The sequence below is a fragment of the Arachis ipaensis genome, chromosome B5 (genome assembly GCF_059453495.1).
Source record: "Arachis ipaensis isolate K30076 ecotype BB chromosome B5, ASM5945349v1, whole genome shotgun sequence".
Classification (NCBI taxonomy): Eukaryota; Viridiplantae; Streptophyta; class Magnoliopsida; order Fabales; family Fabaceae; genus Arachis; species Arachis ipaensis.
In genome coordinates this window covers 13,474,068-13,500,127 of record NC_142440.1, presented here as the reverse complement: position 1 = coordinate 13,500,127, position 26,060 = coordinate 13,474,068, and the positions used below count along the sequence as shown (strand labels likewise).

The following is a 26,060-nucleotide window of genomic DNA, read 5'->3' as shown; positions in this document are numbered from 1 at the left end:
GTTTGGGTGAATTCCTGTAACTGTTTGGGTGTATTTCTGTAATTTTTTGGGTGTATTTCTGTAATCATTTGAGTGTATTTTTGTAATCGTTTGAGTGTATTTCTGAAGTTCCATTATCTTCAAATTTGACAAGAAACTCGTTTTCATTGAGGAAGAAGAAGAATAGTCGTTTATAATGCATAGTGAGTAGCACGCTTTGAAAACAGGAAGTGATTGAATAACGTGCGTTTATTTACTCTTAAATACGAGAGTGTAATGCATGTTTTTTATTGAACTTGTGATAACTTATAAAATTTATAAACTAAAAAAATTTATATGTGTAACGGACCTCTGTTTTCTTTGCCGGCTTTTAAAAGTTTATTAATTGAAGTCATCACAGGTTAATCAATTGCAAGGGGCGGAACCGGCTGCATGAGTTGTTAGGGTTGCAATATTTAAATATTGGATAATATTATTTATTTTATACGTTTAATTTAGCGTCTATTTTAGACGCATTTTTAAATCTAAAGAAAGGAAATAGTGAATAAATAAGATATGACTAATGTTTATACTTAACCTAATGATGATGAAATGTGTCTGGAACAAATACCATTCTTTAGATGTATATAAATATCATTATCTTTGAGTAATTATTTAATTAAATAAATTACTATTTAATTTATATCTATTTTTATCTATAAAAAATAAAAATACTGAAAAAACTATTCACAAAAAATTAAACTCATCTTTATGGATTTTACTAGGTAAACAATGATTTTTGTGAACAATATAAACAATAGACTCTAAAATTGGTCCAATAAACTAAAAATATATTACATTCCTAAATTATCCACCTAAATTTTAATATTAGAATAATTATCCACACACCTAATAAATTGAACATCCAATATATCTATTATTCACATTATTTAGTATCTTTATTATTTACTTATACTTTCGTATTTTTATACACTTCTTTCACCTTTTTGGTGGTGTTATTGTTCAAACAATCCGAAAAAATTTGTTCGAATTCTAGAGCTATTCCAACTCTTAATGGAATCAAAGAAGATTGAACTTTTGTATACTTTTGTCGAACAAAATTATCTTTTTTGGATAGTTTTATCAACAGTTTTTTTATAATAAAAGTTAGAATTAAATTTTGATGTAAACTATAAAATTATTTTATACATTGTATCTGAGTATGTAACACTATATTATATAAAATAATTATTATTTTTATTGATTGCAAGAATGATTAGCTAACAATACATATGTGTTTTTATAATTGTATTAAATTTACACTGATAGTTAGTATATTAAAAATAAACTTTAAAATTATAGTTTAGGAAAAATTTTAAGTATATCGAGGAACACTGGTGTTTCCGTTGTTTTAACCGTTAATTTTAGTTAATATATATTATATATATTTTTTATAATTCAAATCAACGGTTAAAACAACTGAAACACCGGTGTTCCTAGTATACTTGAAACTCTTCCTATAGTTTATTCTATTTAATAATTTTAAAACTTACAATAGGTCATCTTCCTATGCCCTTTAAGTTATCTTAAACAAACAAGCATGGCTGTTATTTGGCCACGATGCCCTCGTGTGTATATATTATATTAGGGATATTAGTCCAAATCCTTTTAATTAACGTGGTAAGCAGATACCATGCAATATAATGTCCAAATGCAAACCACACAATGTGCCTTACAAGATATGAAGACGGTAAATTATATGTTTAAAAATTAGACTTGGAAGTCCAAGTCAAGATATAGAGTGTCTCATGTTGCCTTTGTACGCTTATGATGATTAATTTGCCAACTATAATTGATTCTGACCTTTATATACCTTCGCATGTGGATAAGGGGTTTGTTTGACTCTTGATTCTTACATTTTTTTCCAGAAAAGAGAAGAGGGAGCGGTGTTTGCCGTTTTGTTTGTATCAATGGAAAATAAAATTTATATATAATTATTTTTATGTAAAATTTATAGTTAAGATTCGTTAAATTTTAATTTTGTCAAATATATTAAATTATTAATTTTACATAAAAATAACTGTACGTAAGTTTCTATTTTACTAAAATTATTTTTAGTGTGATTTATTTAACAAAAATATTATGTATATATTAAAAATTAATCATTAAATTATATATATATATATATATATATATATATATTATTTAATTTATTTTTAATGTGTATTTTACATTTCAATATATATATATATATTACATTGGTTGCAGATTTAGTAATTAATTTTTGGTATATAACTAAGATGATGTTTAGTTAATTAAGAGTTAAGTATGATTTTGGTTCTTAAGATATAGTTAGGCCGAAATTTTTTTTCATTTCCAACCTTTTTTTACATATAAAATAGTCTCTAAAGTTTAACTTGGTTTTAAAATCATTCCTAAAATTTAACTTGGTTTTAAAGTTTTGACGACAGAAATAAATGCAAAAATGAATCGTAGACAGCTTCTTTTTTTTTTTTCCTTTTTCCTCCTTTTTTTTTCTTTTTTCTTTCGCAGGAATAGAAACACTTTTCTTTTCTTATTTATTTTATAATTTTTTTATTATGAATAATTTGGTCTAAAATTTTAAGATTTAAATAAAAAAACGATTTTAAAACTTAATTTTAAATCTTACAAGACAATTTTATATAAAATAAAATTAGAAAAAAAAAAGTTTTAAACTTAAAATTTATGAACTAAAATCGTACTTCACTCTTTAACCCTTTAGTTAATCATACGCGCGACATTTAGCTTGGAAAGCATATGATCTTGTGTATAGTTATAACAATCACAAACATACAAAAGATGTGACAACATCCAAGGTTGGCATTATTTTTTGCTAGCCATATGCTTCACTAAAATCCATGTTTTCATTGTTATACTCATAAAAAATTGTTTATTTATTAAATAAAACGCATGCTTTTGGTAGTGTTCCAAATCTTGCACACCCTGTAGAATTAAAAATGATATACTTATCAAATTAGAAAACACTAAAATGTACAGGTTTTCAAAGAAGAAAAAAGAATACAAAACACAATTTAAATATGGACGATTAATCTAAAGATAAGACTTGTAAGCATTGTCAAGTAGAATTCTAATGGTATACGCGTTAGTTTTGTCCATTATTATCCCAAAAGGTACATATATATTTGGAGTTTAATCGGGTACAGCTCACGATGAACTTGATGATGTTAGTTTCAATGTTTCATCCTCTTAGTATTTTCCAAAAGTATAAAATTGTCGGTAATTATTTGATTGATTTGCCGGCATAAAGCGACATAAATAAATCTTACTGTACTAGGAAAATCTTCTCCACTGAATATTTTTCTTTTAACAATCCCACTGAGTAACCAACAAAGATTTAATTAATAATAAATCAATAAATATTTTTAAATTATATTTTATATTAATTAATTATTATTAATTAGTAATTATTTAAATTTTATATTTTAAAAAATATAAAATTAATAATTAATAATTATAATTATTTAAAATGAGTTAATTAAAAATTATTTATCTATATTTTTTTAAATTATTATTGCAACTAAGAGTTTATATATTGATATCTTTTTTTTCTTTTTTTTGGGTTACTTCATAGAATGTTGATATTTAAATTATTATTATCGTTCTTGTTAAAAGAAACGTGTATATGATATATTTTTTGGGTCAAACTAGCAACACATAATGAATCCATGCAACAATTGGGTTAGGCTAAAAAATATTTTGCTTTCCCTAATAACCAGATCCAACCCACCAATTGAATTAGTGGTTTGGGCCTAAACTCCATGACATCCAAACACATTCTTTTGCTATTCTCAATTCTCATGACTCATGAGACTACAAATTTTTACAGTATGAGACTGAATTTAGCCGGACATGGTAGTGTGTAGAGCTGGCAATTTATATCCTATTTGCAGATATCCAATCCGTTTGGGTAGGGTAGGTCACTCGCTCGCTGCGGGTAGGTAGGGTAGGATCTGAACAAGAATAGCAAATAACCAAATATATAGTGAAGGAGGTGAGAATTGAACCCACAACTTCCATTATGTAATAATTTACAATAAGTGAATAACCACTAAACTAGTTAGTTAATTTAGTAATTTAGATCATTAGTTTTTTATTTTTTATGTTATTAATATTGAATTTTATATTTACTTTAAAAAATTTTGATATTTTTGCAGGTAGAGTAGGGTCGGGTAGGGTTTAGAATTTTAGGATGCAGGTAGGGTTATGGTCGAGAGATTCTCAACTCGCATGTAGGGTAGGATAGAGTTTTAATAAAATTTTCAACCCACGGGTAGGATTAGGGTAGGGTCTGGACCCTACTCTATCCTACCCATTGCCAGCCCTAAGTATGTGTTTGGATTTCAGTTTGTAAACGGGAGTTTGCATAAAATTGATTTTGCAAATTTGATTTTGATGAAAAGTAAGTTTGTGTTAAAGTGATTTATGTTTGGTAATCTTTATATCAAAATGGATTATAATAAAGTAAATATTGTTTGGATTACACTACTCAAAATTACTTCTAGAGAAAAAATTACTAAAATAGACATCAACTTAAATAAATTTTTTATATTATCTATTATTTTAATTTAGATATTTAAATAGATATTATTAATTAATTTTATAATAAAATTAATATTTATTTACTAAAATAAAAATAATATATAAAAATTAGTAAAATCTATTTTTATATCAAAAGCAAAAATAATATATGAAAAATATATCAAAATATACTTTATTAAATTATATTACTTATAATTTTTTTAATACTCTCGATACTCTTTTATTTAATACTATTTTAAACTATAAATTTTAATTATTTATGACTTTATTCTTAGTTATAATTAATTTTTTATTTACTTTGTTCTTTTTAATGGATCAATAATCTATATTATAATAAAATTATAATAATAAATTAATATACAAGAATTACACTTACAAATTTTAATAGAATAAAAAATAATTTTTTTATACAAAATCAAAAGTAAAAATTTAATAAAAAATATAATTATATATTTAAAATATTTGAATACTAAAGAGACTACAAGTAAGGAAATAAAAGGTAGAATTGATAAGAAAAAATTAAATTTAATCCTAACATGATTTTCTAAACGCAGAAGCTATAATTTTTAGTTTCTTGTAAACGCACGTTAAAAACGTAAAATTACGTTGGCGTTTAGAGCAACTCCAACACTAAGTGCCTGTGTTACTTTTTCTGACATATTTGAGTCCCTAACAGATGGAGAGAAGCTCAAGTTGGTCCCTGCACAGCTTTTTATAGATCCAAGTCCCTCTGAATGAGGACTTACTATAGCCAATAATAACTTGCTATTTGGCAAATTATTATTTAAATATATAATTATATAAAATTTTAATTAATTATATTAAATAATTATATTTTTATTTAATTAATAATTTATATTAATTATTTAAATAATAATTAAATCTTAATTAATTTATTGATAATTATAATAATTAATTAGATTAAATAATTAAATTTCTATTTAATTAATGATCTATATTAATTATTTATATCATAATTAATATTGAATATTATTTATATTATTATATTAAATTAGCCGTTGTAAAACTAGTCGTTGTAAAATTAGCCGTTGGAAACTAGCCGTTACTATATTATTGTTATTATTAATAAATTAATATTTTGTTACTCTATATATACCACTTAGATACACTTCTATTCTCACACTCTCTCCTACTTTTCTTCATCTTTTTCCAAGTTTACGAAATCAAAGTTCTGCTAATATTATTTTTTGTTTGAAAAAATGGATCCAAACCAACTCAACTCTTTCTTCAATTACTTACAAAACTTTCCTCAAATTCCAAATACCCAACAATCTCAAACCTCAAACTCTCAAGTTTCAAATCAAAACTTCACACTACCAAATACATTTGAAAATCTAAATTCACAAAATCTTTCTAATTTCAATTTTCAAGCTCCTTATAATAATCAATTTCCTATATTCCAACCGCAAAATCAAAATTCACAAACACCACATTTTCCATTTCCATCCATATTTAACCCCTCTATCGGAAATGTTACTCCAACTTTGTTGCCGTTTCCAACTCAATTCAGTGCATCAAGACATAACTCATTTGGTGTTGGTAGCTCTTCTAACCCATCCTCTCAGACTCCTATATAATCTAGTCCAAATTCGTAATATTCAGATTTTGCCAAATCTCGTGGATTAGATGCTATCGACCTCAATGATGATGAAATTGAAGATCGGAGGCAAGATAGTATTCAACACTGGCATTGGAAAGAGGATGAGATGCTGATCAGTGCATGGTTAAATGTTTCAACTGACTCTATAGTTGGTACCGATCAAAAGGAGAAAATATTTTGGAGTCGAATTCATAGCTACTGTGTATAATTTTGCTCCGACATGACAAGGGGGTAGTTGCATGTAAGAAACGATGGTATAAGATCAACAAGGTTGTTGCACAATTTGCTGGTTGCTACGATCAAGCTAGTCGAAACATAAGGAGTGGTTCGAATGCTAATGATATAAAGGAGTTGGCCTATAAACTTTATTCCATAAATTATGGTCAAAAATTCATTTTTGAGAGGCATTGGAACATGCTTCGGTTGGAGCACAGAGTGGCGGCTCAAAGAGAATCAAGGTTAGTGCAACTGGAGCATACTCATCCTCATCAAACCCAGAAACACCGTGTTGGCTGACGAACCCGGTGTGGACTCTCCCGTTCGCCCACAAGTATCAAAGAAGAGCAAGCGAAAAGGTAAGGAAAAAGCACAAATGTCTGAAGATTTTAGCGAAAAAAAAAAATCATCGGTTGTTAAAAAATTATCTCTCATAGAAGATATTAAGAATGTTAGAGAAAAGGAACTAATGGATAGGGAAAAAGAAAGAGAAGAGGAGAGGGAACATAGAGCAAAGATTATGGCAATCAAAGAGAATGAGTTACAAATTCAAGCGGCAATGAAAGAACAAAAATTACAAGTTCAAGCGGCAATGAAAGAACAAGAATTACAAACTTAGAGGTAAATTAAAGAAATAGAGATAAATGCAAAAAAATGGGAAATGGAAAGGATGGCCAAAGAAAGGGAAAGGAAAATGGATATGCAAATACTTAATGTTGACACGTCTACAATGAGTGAAAAACGACGAGCTCTTCATGAGATTGCATGTGAGAAAAGTGGTTTACTTAATGGTTCCTTGTATTCGTAGAGTTATGTAGTATGTTCTTATTTTTATTGCGTATTACTGGTATGTGATGTAGTTTGTTTATTTATTTCTGATGTAATTTTTTAAATTAGTCAATATTATTGTGCCGTTATTATTCATGAAAGTGACCGTTGCAAAACTAGCCGTTAAGTAGCCGTTGCAAAACTAGCCGTTGCAAAATTAGCCGTTAAGTAGTCGTTGAGGAGTAGGTACTTATTGCAGACATACTTATAAATATCAATTATCAATGACTCTGCAACTCTACTTCAACTCTTGTTTCTCACCTCGGAAGAGAACTAAAAATTACATTTCTAGATATGGCTAGAAATTTTGATGATATGTTTAATGAGGCTTTGTATGGAAAAAGAAGACGACAAGATAACACACTCATAGATAATTGGATCGAAGAGTGTTTACTCGAAGATTCTGAAGAAGAAGATATCGATAGAAACTCTATCCCAACTCCTCGTAGATGGATCAACAGAGATCGAGAAGCAGGACATGATCGCCTTTTCCAAGATTACTTTGCAGATGAACTGGTGTATAATGCTGACATTTTTCGACGGAGATTTCGAATGAGAAGACATGTGTTCCTTCGAATAGTAAACGCTCTCTCAAACATCTATCCGTATTTCCAATAGAGGGTTGATGCAACTGGAAGAAGAGGCTTGTCATCACTCCAAAAATGTACCGCTGCGATACGGATGTTAGCATATGGCGCAGCAGCTGATGCTTGGATGATTATGTGCGCATAGGCGAGAGCACTACAATTGAATGCTTGGAAAAATTTGTTGAAGGTGTCATTTCGGTGTTCGAGGATGAATACTTACGAAAACCAAATCCAAATGACGTACGACGCCTACTACAAATGGCGGAGGGTCATGTCTTTCCTGGTATGTTGGGTAGCATTTACTGTATGCATTGGGAATAGAAAAGTTGTCCAAAGGCGTGGAAAAGTATGTACATGAGTGGTTATCGTGGGGTTGCAACCATAGTACTTGAGGTTGTAGCATCTTCAGACCTTTAGATATGGCATGCGTTCTTTGGAGTTTCTGGTTCAAATAACGATATCAACGTGTTAGATCGTTCTCCAGTGTTCGATGATATTCTAAATGAATGTGCTCCAGAGGTAAATTATACTATTAATGGTAATATTTATACTATGGGATACTATTTAGCAGATGGTATTTATCTTGAATGGGCCACATTTGTCAATTCAATCTCAAAGCCACAAGGGGAGAAACGCAAGTTATTTGCACAATACCAAGAAGGGCAAAGAAAATATGTGGAGCGAGCATTCGGAGTGTTGCAAGCACGCTTTGCAATTATACGTGGTCCAACTCGCTTTTGGGAAAAGAAGAAACTTGCCAATATAATGAGAGCTTGTATTATATTGCATAATATGATTGTTGAGGATGAAAGAGACACTTATGCAAGAAATTTTGCTCAAGGCTTAGAGTATGATGATGTTGAAAATGGCTTATCACAACCTCAGCTGGAAGAAGAAGATTTTGCACCATACCATCAATTTTTCCAAAGAAATGTCCAACTTCAAAATAGGCAGCAACATAGACAATTAAAAGAGGACTTGATTGAACACATATAGAGCTTAATTATGTTTTTTTTATTAAGTAATTTTACAAATTAGTGTAATCCCGAATTATATATTATGTATTATTGTTATATATGAATTTATTTAATATTAATATCTTTTAATAGTGAATTATTTTTAAAATTTATAAATTTAAATTATATTATTGAAAAAAATTAATTACATTAATTTTAAGTATTTTAATTAATTAATTAAGTGGAATTACAATAGAGACTAAAGTTAGTTCCTTCTAATGGAAAAGAGAGAGATACTTTGAGTTCCTATTTATTGTTTATGATGCAAAAACTGATGTGGAGTTATTTTTTATGACAGGTAAGTCATAAATAAGAATTGGGATGAATTCTCTACTCGACATGGTCATAGAAAAAAAAAAAAAAAGTACCTAAACACAGCCGTAATTGTTGGCCAAATTTGGCTGCTACTTTGAAAGACAGATATGTGTATACAACTATACCTACTACCTAGCCTTTCTTGTTTGCATCTCTAGCTAGTAGCTACTTGTTAGGTCCTCTGAATCCGTCTATCTACTTACCATGCATAAACAAACACACTGTTCCATACAGAGAATCACGTGAAGTGGCAGGCTACAAACAAACATCGCTTTCTGCTATTAATAGCTTGAGTATATAATTATGGCAACGCTCATTTGCAGTTGCAGGGTCATGGATTATCAAAACCCAGCAGAAGATTAATAGATTTAGATCCTAAAGCCAGAAAGTAGAAAATAATAACTGTCAACTTATCAGGTGTTTTGTTAACATTTTCTTTGATGTTTTCAACTAATTCACATGTTTACAGATTAATTACAGCCGTAAACTTTTTGAATATACTTAGAGTTGGAACCCTTTTGCATGCAGCATACTGCACACGCAAAGAGACACATAGAAGCTTTCATAATTCCAACTTTCGCCCTATTGACATGTTTTCTTCTTTGATTAGGCAAATGTATACTTCATAAACATCTGTATCTGCTCTTTTTTTTATTGACAAATATTTAAGTTATATAAAAATTAAAGAATGAATGACTATGAATGTTCTTTTAAATCACTTTAAACGTATGCACACGAATTTTTCATCGAGAATACTCAACATATTGGTATAGGATGGATAGTTGACTTCCAATGGTTATGTTTGCGATAAAGGAACTACATACTGCCAAGATAGTTAAGGGTGGAAAACTAAAAAGAACACAGAAACCAGAGATGTCACAATACAACCACAACAGTAAAATTTGGTTTTTATATTTCTCATCAGTTTCTTCAATAATTAGCCCCACTGTTCAGTTATTTATGACCATGTAAAAAAGTATACCCAACACTCTGCTCTGATGATACAATTCAATGCCAAAGCCAAAAGTGTAAATAGGTTCAACCACTTCAAGAGCAAATGAGATGTTACAAAACATTAAATAACAGAGGAGACGACTGCCAAAAGCTAATCCCTAATTTGATGTAAAAAATCCACAGAAAACTGCTCTTACTGCCTCACTGCTCCTTCCGACCTTTGGATCTGACAGGTTTTCCAGGCTTGATTATGGATCCAAGAAGAATCATGGCAATAGGAACAACAGTTCCAACAAAGTGCACACTTCTGAATGATGCCAGAGTTTCATGCAGACTTAATACCTATTTTATACACAAAAAGAAAATCAGCAAACAAAAATTTATAATATTATGACTTAGATAAATGATGTATTCACATGAGTGTGACTGTGTGAGCATTCAAATTGCACATGCATGTATGTGATTGAATTTGTGTGCAGAAGAGAGAGAAAGAGAGAAGACAAACCATGAAACCAATACACGAGTAGTTCAGAACCAAAAGTGTATAGGCAAAATTGATGAACACCAACACATTCTTAATTGCTGAAGGCACTGCTTGCTGCCATCTGTAAATGACTGCACAAAAAGAAAGAAAGAAAGAAAGAAACACGAGTCAACTACCTGAAGCGAAGTAAGAAAAGAAAATTAGTTAAATCCAATTTATACCTCGGGAACCAGCAATCATCAATGCTGACTGAACGAAGAATATGATGTAACCAGGATATAATCCCTGAAATAACAAAGTCCATATGTTAATATTTTTTATCTTCTTTAAAGAAGATTATTATTCATTCATTTATTTTTTAAAATGAGACCTTCAAACTTAGGAGTTAGGACATGGACTCAGCAATTCATTTATTTATCTTCTTTAAAGGAAAATTTTGTGAATGAATAGACCAAAAGAAGTTAGCAAATATGGTTATGCCTCTTATCAACCATCACAACCTGCTTGAGTAATGAATTGAATGACTTTGTATTCCTTCAAATCTACCATCCATTTCCAAAGCCAGAGTGTGAAAAATGATATCAAGATTTAAAGGATATGCAACCAATGTCTCTTCTCAGAACTCCAATGTATGCATCATGAAAAATTCATGCACAAACAATTCCAATCCAGTAGCTTATAATCTTGAAGCGATAATAATGCATATAGAAGGTAAAATAATCTTGAATACAATAATGTACTCACATGCCATATAGCACTGATGGTCTGTGTGGCAAGTAACTGAAAGAAACCAGGTTTCTTCCCATTCTGAACAAGCCTATCATAAACATCTGAGGAAAAACAAACAATAACATTACTACTTGTGTTATAGCCAACTGTTACAATGGTAGGTAAATAGACAATCTATTTGATTCGCCATCATATATTGCCTCGTTTATGAAAATGAAAAAAGGAAAGAGAAAGGAGACTCGCTGTTGATTAACAAAAATATATGTTAGAATTCAAGAACAGAGGTTATTTCAATGTTACCATGTGGATAGAACGCTATAAAGTCTTATGGCCAGTTCAATGTCAGGAATTGAGAATATCAGGCTGTCAAGACCCTAATTAAGATAAAATGTTTGCCTAAAATTGAAAGAATTCAATATGATACTAACATATCTAATGAGTTCGCTAAGCAAGAAAATCATCAAAATGCAAAAACTCACAATGACGAAGCCAGGTGCTGACTTGAATGTTCCACACAAGTGGCAACACGACTGCACTCTTGGCAAACTCAACACCTATTATATCTACATTCTTTGCGCGATCCCAGCGGGGCTTTGGCGGAGTAGATTCTGTCCAGCCACTAAAACCCAGCCCAGAAATGATCACAGTAGCCTCTGAAATCGACCAGATGAAATAATATTTCCAGCGTGCTGTGAAACCAGACATATATTGGTAACCCAACCGTTTCCAGAATCCCCATTCTTGGTATATAGGATCATTAAACCTGGAAAGAGGAAAGTAAGGCACCAGATATAAATACAAGGCCATGCAAAAACCAGCTTGCAGGATAGCTCGTAAGGTTGCCCCATATGGTGATGCAGATCGCCCTTTTGCTTCGGTGCTCCAAAGCTGCAAACAACAAAGACTCTAGCATTAAAATCACAATTACAAGAGCCGGTATAAGCATGAAAAATGAAATGCTTCAACCAACTTAAGGAGCATAAATTTTAATCCTTGAAGCACAATCAACTAAGCAAAAGGTTTTGCAATAGTGATGAATGATAAACGCACCCCTTTTCCTTCTGCCCAATCGAGATAATCCTTCATTTCATAAACCGGGCCAGCAAAGTGAGTGCCACAACAGAGGCAGTAACCAATGTATTCAATTAGTGAAGGCAATTTAATCAAACGGTTTTTCTTCTGAGCCTCTCGCAAACCTTCCTCCTTCAGTAATCCATCATTATAATTAAACGCACAAGAGATGACTTTAAGAGTCAACACCATCAAGGCCCCTAGTACAACAATAACAACATCATTAATAACACTATTAGGCACCAGCTAAGGTCCTTTTGTACTAGCCGATACTTTTCCTCTGTAATTTGATTTGAATTTTGCTTTATTATAACGTCAGTGGTTAGAACAAGGAGAAAAATTAACAGCATTAAATAAGGAATTAGCGGTAGGTGAGTCTCACCGGTGGCATCGATACCCCCTTCCTTCCATGCATCACCGCTCATGTAATATACATGGCTACACACAACACCATTTAATCAATTACAAATAATTAAAAATAAAAATAATTGAACGAATAGAGCATAATAAGGGAGAGTTGAAATTACCAGCCAATGAGGTAACCAAATCCGAGGAAGAAGGTGAGGATGCCGCAGCGGGGGCGATAGAGAAGCATGGAAGCGTAGCCGAGTGACATGGGAACCAGGAAGTGGAGGTTGGAGGAGAGACCAAAGGAGAGGTAGGAGAGGATGACGCCGACGGCGGTGGAATAGAGGTTCTTGGAGAAGCCATAGGGGACGAAGCGGGAGAGGAAGCTGAGAGGAATGGTGGCAACGAAGCACAGAAGGAAGCGAAGCACGGGAACAGAAACCCCTATGGCTGCCGCCATGGAATCCATCTGCAGCTCCATATGCGGCGTCGTTTTGAGTCAGACTTAGAGAGTTCAAAGACTCAAAAGTGTTTCCTTCTGGTTTCTTCGCTGTAGATCTACTTTAGCTTCAGTTACAGCCTAGTTATCTCTGATATACTTATGCTTCTCCTTCGAACTGACGACAACCCTGCCATTCAATTTCAATGCCAACCAAATAGATTACAACAATTTCCATTATATCTGTGGAAAGTACAATTATGCCCTCCGGTACCTAAATGGCTTCAATGCTAATGGTAGTTGTCTCGAGTGCAAGTATGGAATTTACCGACGGGTGTGGGAATCTGATATGCGAATTTTATTTTATTTGTAAGACTGACAGATAGTAATGTTTTCCGAGAACTCCGCCAGGCGCCAACCAGAGCCCAGAGCCCAGAGCCAATGCTATTGCTATATATAGTACTTCGTAGTACGTTTGATCCATCTAATTTTATGTACACACTTTAGGAAAAAGTTATTATACGCCTTAATCTCTGTTTACATGGAGGGAAAATGCAGGGGAGGGATGGGAAGCATTTCCTTAATTACATTTTCTAAAGAATTTTCGAACTATAAATAAAATAAAATAATTTATTAGTACATTATGAAATTCCAATACATTAAAAATATATTTATAATGTTTTGGTTAGGAGAGTAATTACAAAAGACTTTTATAAAATGATGATCAGGAGTTAATACTCAATTTGACTCCTGAAATTTGTGGTGGAACTCAATTTGACTCTCAAAATTTTAATGGACTTAAATTAAATCCTGGAATTTATAATTTTAATTCGCATTAGCTCTTGAGCTGATTTTCATTAACGGCGTGTTGATTTGATACATTAACTTGCTGCGATTTGGATTTCTCGCTCAAGTTCCATGTGATCGAGTTTAGAAGCTTGATTGTTGTTCCTGAGTTTTAAAATTTTCAAATTGAATTTGTTATTATCGTCTTCGTGAGGATGTTGAGATTTCGTCAAATTTATAGGAAATCTAATAAATTTTAGTCATATGAAATTTAGACGAGAAACCCAAATCTTGATAAATTAATATGCAAAATCAATGTCCATTCCCAGAAATTAGTTCAGAAACTAATACATGTTATTATTGTGAATTTCAATATTCAAATTAAGTCAATTATAATTTTAAAAATCAATTTAAATTTGATCTTAAATTTCAAGAGCCAAATTAAATATTAATTCAATTATCAGGATTACAGATCTTCTATAGGTTTTTGATAATAAGTGCCTAGAGTTATTTGAATAAACCAAGCAAATTCAAACTGGACATTTAATTAATTTTCTGTTCCATGTTAATTGCACACAGTATTATCTTTTTGGTTTGATATATTTGAAGAAAGGAAAAAAAAATAATTAAAAAAAAGAGAGAGAAAAGAGTTGCTTTCTAGAAGAGTTTTTTATTAAAAAAATCAGTGTGCCATTTCTCATAAGATAAGAATATGTAAGATAAGATAAAAGAATGTCATGAAAACATTCAAACTAACGACTCATTCAATCTGCCACAATAGCACAATATTAGTTTGCTTAGGACTTGGGTCCCATTAATAATATAAGAATATGTAAGATGAGCCAACGTCATTAAAACATTCAAACGAACGACTAGTTCAATCTGCCACAAATAACACAATATTGGTTTTGTTTTTAAGTTTAGTAACTGACAACAGACCCCTAAACAAGAACGTTTAGCCATTACATGTTGAAGAAGAATCCAGCAACATCTTTTTGGCGGATCATAATTGAAAAGCCTATCCGCAACAAGAACACCCTTGATGTAGGTCTTGATCTGCAACACACGACCAACTCCATTGAAGGAGATTCTGAATACCACCACAACTGGACAACATAATCCTATCAAACCACTCTCCCAAACTACATTGTAAACAAAATTACCCTGAGTACCATTGTTGAAACACAGTCCATTCCCGAGACGCTGCGCAATGCAACAAACAGAAGCTGCTAAATGAACCAACCTAGAGCAATGTACTTCTACACCAATACATCCAACTCACTTGGGTGAGAGAGGTCCGCGTACTGTTCTCAACTTGCTAAGCCTTACAGAGTTGGAAATAGGAGCAACCAGACGGTCAAGCCAAAAATATGAGCCCAGTTCAAATCTCCATTCCACCCCAGATCTCTACGCAAACTATTCTTAAGTGTACCGTTCGGAGGTATGAATAAAAGAACCATCCTTCAAACTGACAAACTACACACCTATATACATCACCTCCCAGCTCCTACAAAAGTCTAATACTCGAAAGAACCATATAAAAACTCGATTCTCTACTCTCCCTGACGCCGCACTAAGCACTATATATTATTAGATGCACACTACATCTATGAAGCTAAGGAGTGATTCAAAAATGCTTTTACCTTTCTGAATTCACTTGGGTATATGAGCACAGAATCTAAACATAGACCACCTTTAGTGTGTGTGCAATCAATTTGAGTCATAGAGAATTTAATTTTTGTTGATACATTGCCATTGACAACTGTAAAATCGCCAGCATGATAAAAACTCCATTTGGCAGGTTCTTTCAGGAAACATTGGGATGAACCATACTGCCCATCTGAAGTCCAAAGCTGGAACCGAACGGGCTTTTTGTCCCACCCATGAACATGCTCGGTGTTGCAGACTCGTCGACCGAACCTCTTGCCAGCTCGCCCCAAATGGATTCTAAAGAATAGGCTATATGTCCCGGCAGGAAAGGGAAAGTCAACTTCCCCAATGACTTCAAACCACCAGGTTTGCTGGAGGTATGCAACAGCATGGAATCTGCAAAGGCAAACAATGGAGATGATTCATGTTTAGTTCCAAAGCACCCTTAGAATGAATAGACTTATAATTTTGACAATCAAACTAGTTGAATAGTATTTTGGATCATCAGAAAAGGAGAGAAAACAAAAAGAAAGAAAAAAAAAAATAGGAAAAGAGAGGAAAAAGAAGGGGGGGGGGGGGTTTAAGAAGAATCACATTCAAGTTCCGAAATCTTATGCATGACACTAGCTGTCTTTATGTGCTTAGCGGAAGAGAGGCACACTATAGACTGCATGCAGATTTTTCTGTTTACATGCTTATCCATTGCTAACACGATATAAAGGTTAAAAATTCAATATGACTATTTTTTTAATTAGATAATTCAATATGACTATTAAACAGAGCATAGTGTGACATGCATTGTTTGTGTATCAAACATTTAATTTACTATCCAATAAATATTTTACTTTAAGAACATCACAATTAATAATTCAGTCAAGTCTGTCCAGAAACCTTAATTCTCAACCTAAAACCACACTTAGACTATTTTATGCTTGATTATATAAAATGACATCAGAATAAACAAAAGTAAAAATACTTGAAGAGGAAAAAATCACAAAATCGTCATTCACACACAAGTCTGTTCCTTGACTCATTCCCATTTCATAACAGGATTATGGGTTTGTCATTTCCCTTTGGGTTATTTAGTTTTTCTTTAACCGCTATGATTAAGTATGTGATTTACACTGCTGGTTAATCAACATTTGTTGTGCATCATGTTTTGCAGAATTAAACTTATATATAGAAATGAAATTATTGTTCCTAAACTTATTTTTCTCCCTAATTCTCCCCGTGTTCCTCCAGTTTAGGTATCTCTAACCCTCAATTACTTCTTTCCTTTACTCTTAGCCCTTATCTCCCCTCATTGAAGTATTCAAAATACAAATTTATCAACAAACCAATAATTATGAAATAATAAATTAATAATCCACCTAAAAACTACCAACTCAGATGAAAAGAAAGAGAAGTGCTCACAGTGCCAGAAAATTTCTTGCTAACAATATAAATATCAATTTAGAACCTGACCTAGATTCTTCAGTTGGGATACGATTCCAATATCTTCGATCATCAACCCCCGTTATAGATAGCCCCTTGGAAGATATGCACATACATAGCTTACCCGTGCTTCTATCCAACCAAACTTTCTGCAACAAACACATCAGAAATCATCAACCCCTTTTCAATTTTCCAAAAAAGCTAAGCAAGCAAGCAAGGTCTTAAACAAATCATAATTAAGGTATTCGTTAAAAAGAGATCAGATAATTAAAATTATTATTATTGTTATTATTATTTACCTTGTTGCCTTCGTCAAGCGAATTGAGGCGACAGAGGCTGGCATAGATTGCTCTTTTGCTGTGATTGTTTTGAACACTTTGATCGAAGATTTCAGCGATAAGAACATGGTAGTTTGGGGGGAGCTTGGATTCCCAAACAAAATCAGCAGATGAAGCGGCGCGAAAAGTGCGATTCAACATAGCGAGCTTGCAAATCTGGGGAGGATCCATGTATCCAATGATGGAAGCGACGCAACTCTCTGGTAGATCCGCCAAAGTAGGACTCGAAGGCGGTGCTTTTCGCGCGTAACTCGAGGAGAACAGGATACCCATGGAGTGGAGAGAACACTCTAACTCAGAAGAAGAGAAGGAGGAAGAGGAAAGTGGCGACGGAAATGATTTTGGAATGAATGATATAATGTACAGTTCACACACGGAGGCGTACGAGTTGTATGTACCTCCTTTTTCTGTTTTGGGATTTTGTTTATTTTGTTTGTTTGTTGGGACAGCCAGCGGTTTTTGATTTGGATGGATAACAACATCATCTACTCAGCGAGAAACTCACTTTTTAATCTAGACATGGAAGAGAGACTGGTCTAGGATTCAGTTATGGAATGTATAAGTGTTTTACGTAGTTATAGTGTTAGAAATTAAAATCGAACAGTCTGATTTATAGGATATAAAGAAATTGGACAATTCGAATTTTTTGGTACACAAATTAGATTTTTTGATTTGTGTTTAAAAAATTAAAAAAATTTGGGATACACAAATCGAATTATCCGATTTGTATACTCCGAATTTTTAAAATTTTTTAAATACAAATCAAAAAATTTTAAAACTTTTTAAATACAAAACGGACTTTCTAATTTATGTACATCTCACAATTTTAAAAAACATCCAAAATTACAATAATAAAATATATTACACATCTCATTTTCATATTTAAATTTTTTAATCCGAAAAACTTTGCGACAAATAATTTTCAATATTTTTTATTATTTTATTAATATATGTATAAATTTTAATAAATATAAATTATATATTTTTTATATAAAATTTTTTTATAAATATAAATATAAATTATTATTGACTAAAAATAATAATCGTGTAACATACTAACATTACTCTCAACTCAACTCATCACACTATTAGTATAGTATTATATTATGGATTTATAAACACATTTTAGCAAGATTATAATTTTAAAGTATTATTTTACGCCATCATTTAATTTCATTTTTTTAATAAATATAAAAAATAGCTACATTTGTTATGGTTATACATAATTAAGTGTAGAATTTAATTTTTACATCTCATGAGTGCAAAAAAAAATTTATATAATTAATTAATCATATATTATTATATTAATAAAAATAACTTTTTTTTAATCAATGAAAACTTAACGTGCCGATTTATTTACCCTCGTAAAACATTAGGAATATTCACTATGTTGTTAAGTGCAAATATTTTTGTTTATTTACAGGAACAATTTTTATTTTATTTTGCACTATTCACTTATATATATATATATCAACTGTTTATTATTGTGCAATACTTAAATAATATTTTTTTCAAAAACTAATTAAAGATTCATTTAAAAAGTTTTAAAAGTAATTTTTTGAGTTTTTGATTTATAAAAAATAGTAGTATTAATGTCTGATGTAATTTTTAAAATCAAATTACAATTTTCTAAGAAGCTATATATTTAAGAGCTTATAGAGAAGTTAAAAAAATGACTTTTTTATAATAATTTTTTTTATTATATTTCTTTTAAAATAAGTATTTTTAGAACTAAAAATCTAAATATAAAATAACTTATTTATAAGTTACTTTTAATATAGGCATTTATTATTTGAACTATTTTTTTTTTAAAAAAAAAAATTTAATTAAACTGTTTATCCAAATTAAACCTGACTCTAAGTTAAAATTCTCAAAAATTTTATTGTTATTTTACTTTTTTTTCTAAATGAAAGTGATCAGTCTATTAAGACTAATAAATTATCATATAAAAAATGAATATTGTTATTTTTATTTTGATAACATTATTCTTTTCATAAATTGATATAAATATATTTTATAAAAAATTATGTGTATATTAATATAATAAAAAATAAGAGTGTGATATTATCATTTTTTTATTCTTTTTAAATTGTATGAGGGAGGTTTTTTTAATATATTTCAGAATCAACACAAGCATTGCCATTTGTTGTTAATCAAGTACTCAAGTAGCATCCACACAATCCATATTTCATGCTGTTACGGATCCGGCCCACGGATCCTACACCCAGAACGGTCCCCGAACTCGGTTACTAGGGTCCGACCCGCTTCGCCCTTCCAAAAGGCTCGGAACCAGCCCACTAGAGCTTCTAACCAACTTTCGAATCCAAACGTCTCTCTTATCTTAGCCAAATAAGATAAGATAAGATAAGATAATTCAAACGTCTCCCTTATCTTAGCCAAATAAGATAAGATAAGATATTCACCATCACCTATAAATAGAGAACCCAGGCCCCTCCAGGTATTCATTCATTCCTCACACTTTCTACCTCTTAGATCCATTCTGACTTGAGCGTCGGAGTGTCTTTGCAGGTACCACCCCCCATTGCTCCAGGCAAGTGATCCGGCATCTGCCTCAACCCGCAAGTTCTCGATCCATCTCTCAACCCGTACCAGAGACATCTTGTACATTGGCGCCGTCTGTGGGGACTTTGCAACGTTGTGGCAGCATGGCGGATAACCCAGAAGAGCAATCATCAAACTCAGATTTCTTGGGTGTAGCTGAGAGCAAAAAGGAATAATGTTTCCTTAACTTGCATCACCTTTACAGGGATAACACACCTTCGCCCTACTCCAACGGCGAAATCCCAAAGGAATAATATTTTCTTAACTTGCATCATCTTTGCAGGGATAACACACATTCGCCTTACTCCAACGGCAAAATCCCAAAGGAATAATGTTTCCTTAACTTGCATCACCTTTGCAGTAATAACACACCTTCGCCCTATTCCAACGGCGAAATCCCAAAGGAATAATGTTTTCTTAACTTGCATCACCTTTGCAGTGATAACACACCTTCGCCCTATTCCAACGGCGAAACTCCAATGGCGAAATCCCAAAGGAATAATGTTTTCTTAACTTGCACCATCTTTGCAGTGATAACACACTCTCGTCCTACTCCAACGGCGAAATCCCAAAGGAATAATGTTTCCTTAACTTGCATCACATTTGCAGTGATAACATACCTTCGTCCTACTCTAACGGCGAAATCCCAAAGGAACAATGTTTCTTCGACTTGCAATCACCTTCTTAGTGATAACACTCTTTATGCACCCTCGCCCTATTCCAACGGTGAAATTCTAAATCCTCCGAGCCCAAAGTCTCACATCTCTTTAGTGGGACACCTCCACCTCTTGGACCCTATCATTCACCACTCCCCTCATCCGTCCCTCCAAACACCATGGCCCCATCTTCTCCCTCTATTTTGGCTCCATGCCCACCGTTGTTACTTCTTCTTTTGAACTCTTCAAGCGCTTCCTCCAAACCCACGGGGTCACCTCCTTCAACACCAGGTTCCAAACCTCTGCCATCCGCCGCCTCACCTATGACAACTCTGTCGCCATGATCCCCCTTCGGACCTTACTGAAAATTCATAAGGAAGCTCATCATGAACGACCTCCTTAAACGCTACCACCCTGGCCAAGCTCAGACCTCTCAGGAGCTAAGAGATCAAGAAAGTTCTCAAAGTTCTTGCATAGATGCGGGGGACAGCCAAATTGTGGCGGCATGACGGAGAACCTCGAGGAGCAATCCTCCACCCAACACCCCAACTCCCGAACTCCAAGATAACACTCCTCCCACCCATGGGAGGATAATAAGCGCGGCACATCGCCAACCAACCCCAACCCAGCAACAACCAAGAGAGGACAACCGTTCTCCCACTGAAGCTCGGCCACCCGACGGCCTAGGAAAGAAGGCGGTCCAGATAATCCAAGAGCTGTGCCTCAGGGTGCAAGACCTCAAAGGCCGAGTTACACCCAAAGAAAAGCACAACGCCGAAAAAAATAGAAGTCACGCAACCTCTAGATCAAGATCTCGCCATGAAACCAGGCACGGCGGATCGCCAGAACGGCGACATGCCAAGAGATACAATCGCAGCATCTGCCGTGACCACGGACATGACAGGATGCCTGAACGACGACATAGCAAAAGGTATGATCACAGCGTCCCACGCAACCCGGCTCATCAACATGAAACGGACAACGACCGACGACATCAAGAGGCTAAACGCACAAGAAGTGACCACGTGATAATGGGAGCCATTCCCTTCACTGAAAGAATCCTGAAAGCAAAACTCCCTAAAGGCTTCGACAAACCTACGGATATGAAGTACGACGGAACCAAGGACTCCCAGGAGCACCTAACGGCCTTCAAGGCCAGGATGAACCTGGAAGGGGCCGCTGACGCGGTCTGAGGTAAGGCCTTCCCAGTAACCCTAGCTGGGCCAACGATTAAATGGTTCAATGCCCTCCCCAACGGATCCATAACTGGCTTCCATGATATCTCACGGAAGTTCATGGCCCAATTCACCACCAGAATTACCAAAGCTAAACACCCCATCAGCTTATTAGGGGTCACACAGAAACAAGACGAATCAACACGAAAATATCTGGACCGCTTCAACGATGAATGCCTAACGATTGATGGACTCACGGATTCCGTCGCAAGCCTCTGTTTAACCAACGGGCTCATGAACGAAGACTTCCGCAAACACCTCACCACCAAGCCAGTATAGACCATGCACGAGATCCAAAACGTCGCCAGAGACTACATAAACGACGAGGAGGTCAGCCAGGTCGTCGCCGCCAATAAACGGCAAAACGGCAACACTCCACACGGCAACCCGACTTCCCGCCATAATCCGATGCCCAGAGAAAGTCAAAGAGACCAACCCAAACAAACCAACACAAACCGACCACCCAGGATCGGGAAATTCTCGAACTACACCCCCCTGACAGCCTCGATTACCGAGATATACCACCAGATAGCGGGTCGGGATATTATCCCGAAAGCCCGACAACTCAGAGAAAGAACGGGCGGCAACAAGACCCTTTACTGCGACTACCACCGAGGTTACGGGCACAGGACACAAGACTGTTTCGACCTTAAAGACGCCCTCGAACAAGCTATAAGAGACGGCAAACTCCCAGAGTTCACCAAATCATCAGAGAACCAAAACGCGCGGAAAAAGACAGGTCGCCTAAGAGGGAAGGACGCAACCCGAGAACACAAAAACAACCTCCCAGGGAAAGTCCAGAAGACAACCCGACCATAGTAGTAAATGTCATCACAGACAAGGATGTGTCAGGCAAGTCAAGATCAACACTAAAAAAGGACCTCAAAGTCTTGGCCGTCAGAGATCAAGCCCCAGCTACCACAGCCAACAAAACGATAACTTTCTTGCCCGAGGATTGCCAGCATAGCACCTCGGCCGAAGACGCACCTTTCGTCATCTCGGCGAGAATCGGAACAAAACTAGTTCGGAGAATACTGGTGGACACCGGCGCAGACTCCAACATCCTCTTTCGAGGTGCCTTCGACAAGCTCGGGCTCCGCAACGAAAATCTCCAAACACACCGCAACGGTGTCACGGGACTCAGAGACAACTTCCTCAAGCCAGACGGTTCCATCATTCTTCCCCTTACCATAGGGACGGGAAGCCAGAGGAAGACAATCATGTCCGAGTTCGTGGTCCTCAAGAACTCCACCGCTTATAACGTCATCCTCGGAAGAAAAACAATCAACGACCTCTCCACCGTCATCTTTACCAAATACCTTCTAATGAAGTTCATGGCAGAAGATGGCTCCGTCGGAACCATCCACAGAGACCGGGAAACCGCGGTAGAATACGACAACATCAGCACTAGCCCTACGCAACAGATCCCGAGACGCGGCAGGCATCTTCCTTTCTGATCTCGATGGACACCAAAATTCACGCAGAACCATGGGAGGAAATGACAAAGAAGCAAAGTAGGGCCTTGCAGACAAGGTCAGGAGTATAGCACACCTACGTGAGCTAGCCCTAAAATAGAGAATAAGCCTAATGTACAATGGCAGCACGTTACGACGAGACTTCGGACCAGGAGACCTCGTCTTATGACAAAACAACATCGGTCTACCCACTCCCAATAAAACGGATATCCAAATAACAAAACGGATATCCAAATAATAAAACGGATATCCAAATAACAAAAAATAGCAGCCCGGGAATCTATCACTCCGAGGCTAACAAAATAGATATCCAAATAATAAAACGGATATCCAAATAAGTAAACGGCTACCCGGGAATCGATCACCCCGAGGCCAACAAAACGGATATCCAAATAATAAAACGGATATCCAAATAAGCAAACGGCTACTCAGGAATCGATCACCCCGAAGCCAATAAAACGGATATCCAAATAACAAAACGGATATCCAAATAAGCAAACGGCTACCCAGGAATCGATCACCCCGAGGCCAACAAAATGGATATCCAAATAATAAAATGGATATCCAAATAAGCAAACGGCTACCTGGGAATCGATCACTCCGAGGCTAACAAAATAGATATCCAAATAATAAAACGGATATCCAAATAAGTAAACGGCTACCCGGGAATCGATCACCCCGAAGCCAATAAAACGGATATCCAAATAAGTAAACGGCTACCCGGGAATCGATCACCTCGAGGCCAACAAAATGGATATCCAAATAATAAAACGGGTATCCAAATAAGTAAAACGGCTACCCGGAAATCGATCACCCCGAAGCCAATAAAACGGATATCCAAATAATAAAACGGATATCCAAATAAGTAAACGGCTACCCGGAAATCGATCACCCAAGGCCAATAAAACGGATATCCAAATAACAAAAATAGTGACTCGTGAATCGATCACCCGCAAAGCCAACAAAACGGGAATCCAAATAAGCTAAATAAACAAAGTCTTAAAATCGGCCCACCAAGAGGCCTAAAATAAGTTCACAATAACGGCCCAAAAAAGGCCACACAAAACAAGCATGAGCTGACGGTCTTCCAACTTGCGGAAAGCCATACTGACCAACATCCTACCAATTGGTGCATGATGACGTCACGCCCTTTTCAGGCCCCTCACAGTCTCCCGAACTACAGAGAATCAGACTCTCCAATGACTTAGCATTGAGACCAAGAAAGCATACTCATGCTCCGGGGGCAACTGTTCCGGACCCGATCTCCGGGCCCTTCTTCGGAACGGTCATCAAACCCGGCATGTGATGAGACGCCCAAACAACGCGCTCCTCGCCTGACCATGAAATGGCTAGGAACTCCCCAAATCCTCGACCTCGATTGGAAAAACCAAACAACGATCTCCTTGCCAAACCACAACGGCGAGGAAAAGGTTTGTCCAGCGATGAGACCGAGCACCCTCACTCTCTTGCTCCGGGGGCAACTGTTACGGATCCGGCCCACGGATCCTACACCCAGAACGGTCCCCGAACTCGGTTACTAGGGTCCGACCCGCTTCGCCCTTCCAAAAGGCTCGGAACCAGCCCACTAGAGCTTCTAACCAACTTTCGAATCCAAACGTCTCTCTTATCTTAGCCAAATAAGATAAGATAAGATAAGATAATTCAAACGTCTCCCTTATCTTAGCCAAATAAGATAAGATAAGATATTCACCATCACCTATAAATAGAGAACCCAGGCCCCTCCAGGTATTCATTCATTCCTCACACTTTCTACCTCTTAGATCCATTCTGACTTGAGCGTCGGAGTGTCTTTGCAGGTACCACCCCCCATTGCTCCAGGCAAGTGATCCGGCATCTGCCTCAACCCGCAAGTTCTCGATCCATCTCTCAACCCGTACCAGAGACATCTTGTACACATGCCATAAATTTTTTTAAGAAAATTATTTTTTAAAAAATCTATGTGCCTTGTATGGCAACACGGGGCCATCTTGTTAGAAAAGAATAAAAGATGATGAACATATTAATTACATAGATTGTGCTGAGGTGGAGACAATGAGGCCACTCTCATATTTATCAACTACGGTCGACGGACATGTACTTAGTATTTAAAAAAGGAATAAAATTCATGGTGGTGTTTGGTTTTTATCTTCACGTTTTCATTCATGGTGCTAAACCAATAATTGAATAGTTTTGATTAAATCAGTAAAAACAAAAAAAGTGATGTGGATCCGAGTCATCTTGACAATCAGCCGCGTATAGGAGTCTATCTAAATTGACTAGCATACGCAATAAAGCATACATTGCTTTATTCTTTAATATTCTTTTTTTTTACTCATACAAGAGGAGAAGTTTGGTATTGATTTTTTAAATTTTAAAAGTTTTATAATTTAAATTTTATTTATTTAAAAATTAAATTTAAATGGACAATATTTATTAATATAGTATACGTATATAGCATATTTGGTATTATTTTTTAAAAATTTAAAAATTTTATAATTTAAATTATATTTATTTATATTTGAGTGCAGATTGAATTAAAATTTTGACGATCCACATTGATTCTCTATTTATATTTAATACAGTTTTTATCTATTTAATAAATCTTCTTTTAATCTTAAATTGTCAAAAATAGTATTTTAATTTATGTTCCATTAATTAAATCTCTAAATATTTCCACTTCTTTTTAATTACCTTGCACTTATTTATATATATATATATAGAGAGAGAAAGAGAGAGAAAGAGAAATCAGCTCCACT

At 34.6% G+C, this 26,060-nt stretch overlaps 3 protein-coding genes across 4 annotated transcripts; 1 reads left to right on the top strand and 2 right to left on the bottom strand.

Annotated features, from left to right (window-relative positions):
• Nucleotides 1–3,870: 3,870 nt before the first annotated feature.
• LOC148563412 (uncharacterized) lies at nt 3,871–8,808 on the top strand. The gene is made up of 7 exons (XM_088486794.1): nt 3,871–3,955; nt 6,184–6,329; nt 6,410–6,639; nt 7,570–7,743; nt 7,844–7,908; nt 8,000–8,095; nt 8,285–8,808. The coding sequence occupies exons 1-7, from the start codon at nt 3,871–3,873 to the stop codon at nt 8,806–8,808; spliced, it is 1,320 nt and encodes a 439-aa protein (XP_088342920.1).
• A 1,209-nt stretch (nt 8,809–10,017) lies between these two features.
• LOC107642965 (lysophospholipid acyltransferase 1) lies at nt 10,018–13,754 on the bottom strand. 2 transcript variants are annotated; one of them, XM_021123070.2, is made up of 9 exons: nt 13,497–13,754; nt 12,909–13,358; nt 12,764–12,819; nt 12,361–12,581; nt 11,790–12,198; nt 11,326–11,411; nt 10,803–10,866; nt 10,603–10,712; nt 10,018–10,439 (listed from the first exon to the last, which is right to left on the bottom strand). In XM_021123070.2, the coding sequence occupies exons 2-9, from the start codon at nt 13,208–13,210 to the stop codon at nt 10,299–10,301; spliced, it is 1,389 nt and encodes a 462-aa protein (XP_020978729.1). In that variant the 5' UTR covers nt 13,211–13,358; nt 13,497–13,754; the 3' UTR covers nt 10,018–10,298. The 2 variants fall into 2 exon arrangements, with proteins under 2 accessions (XP_020978729.1, XP_016201973.1); XM_016346487.3 differs by having other exon boundaries at nt 13,443–13,654.
• Nucleotides 13,755–14,724: 970 nt separating this feature from the next.
• Nucleotides 14,725–17,853, bottom strand: LOC107642966 (F-box protein PP2-A12). Its single transcript, XM_016346488.3, has 3 exons — nt 17,338–17,853; nt 17,069–17,187; nt 14,725–16,000 (listed from the first exon to the last, which is right to left on the bottom strand). The coding sequence occupies exons 1-3, from the start codon at nt 17,647–17,649 to the stop codon at nt 15,562–15,564; spliced, it is 870 nt and encodes a 289-aa protein (XP_016201974.1). The 5' UTR covers nt 17,650–17,853; the 3' UTR covers nt 14,725–15,561.
• Between the last annotated feature and the right edge of the window lie 8,207 nt (nt 17,854–26,060).

Coding starts and splice junctions, on each gene's coding strand:
- LOC148563412 (XM_088486794.1), top strand. CDS start 3,871: ATGGTAGTGTGTAGAGCTGGCAATTTATATCCTATTTGCAGATATCCA. Junction 6,640..7,569: donor GCGGCTCAAAGAGAATCAAG/GTTAGTGCAACT, acceptor GTATGGAAAAAG/AAGACGACAAGATAACACAC. Junction 7,909..7,999: donor TGTACCGCTGCGATACGGAT/GTTAGCATATGG, acceptor AATTTGTTGAAG/GTGTCATTTCGGTGTTCGAG.
- LOC107642965 (XM_021123070.2), bottom strand. CDS start 13,210: ATGGAGCTGCAGATGGATTCCATGGCGGCAGCCATAGGGGTTTCTGTT. Junction 12,820..12,908: donor TTTGGTTACCTCATTGGCTG/GTAATTTCAACT, acceptor TGTTGTGTGTAG/CCATGTATATTACATGAGCG. Junction 12,199..12,360: donor ATTGGGCAGAAGGAAAAGGG/GTGCGTTTATCA, acceptor TGTTGTTTGCAG/CTTTGGAGCACCGAAGCAAA.
- LOC107642966 (XM_016346488.3), bottom strand. CDS start 17,649: ATGGGTATCCTGTTCTCCTCGAGTTACGCGCGAAAAGCACCGCCTTCG. Junction 17,188..17,337: donor CGCTTGACGAAGGCAACAAG/GTAAATAATAAT, acceptor TGTTTGTTGCAG/AAAGTTTGGTTGGATAGAAG. Junction 16,001..17,068: donor ATCCCAACTGAAGAATCTAG/GTCAGGTTCTAA, acceptor TTGCCTTTGCAG/ATTCCATGCTGTTGCATACC.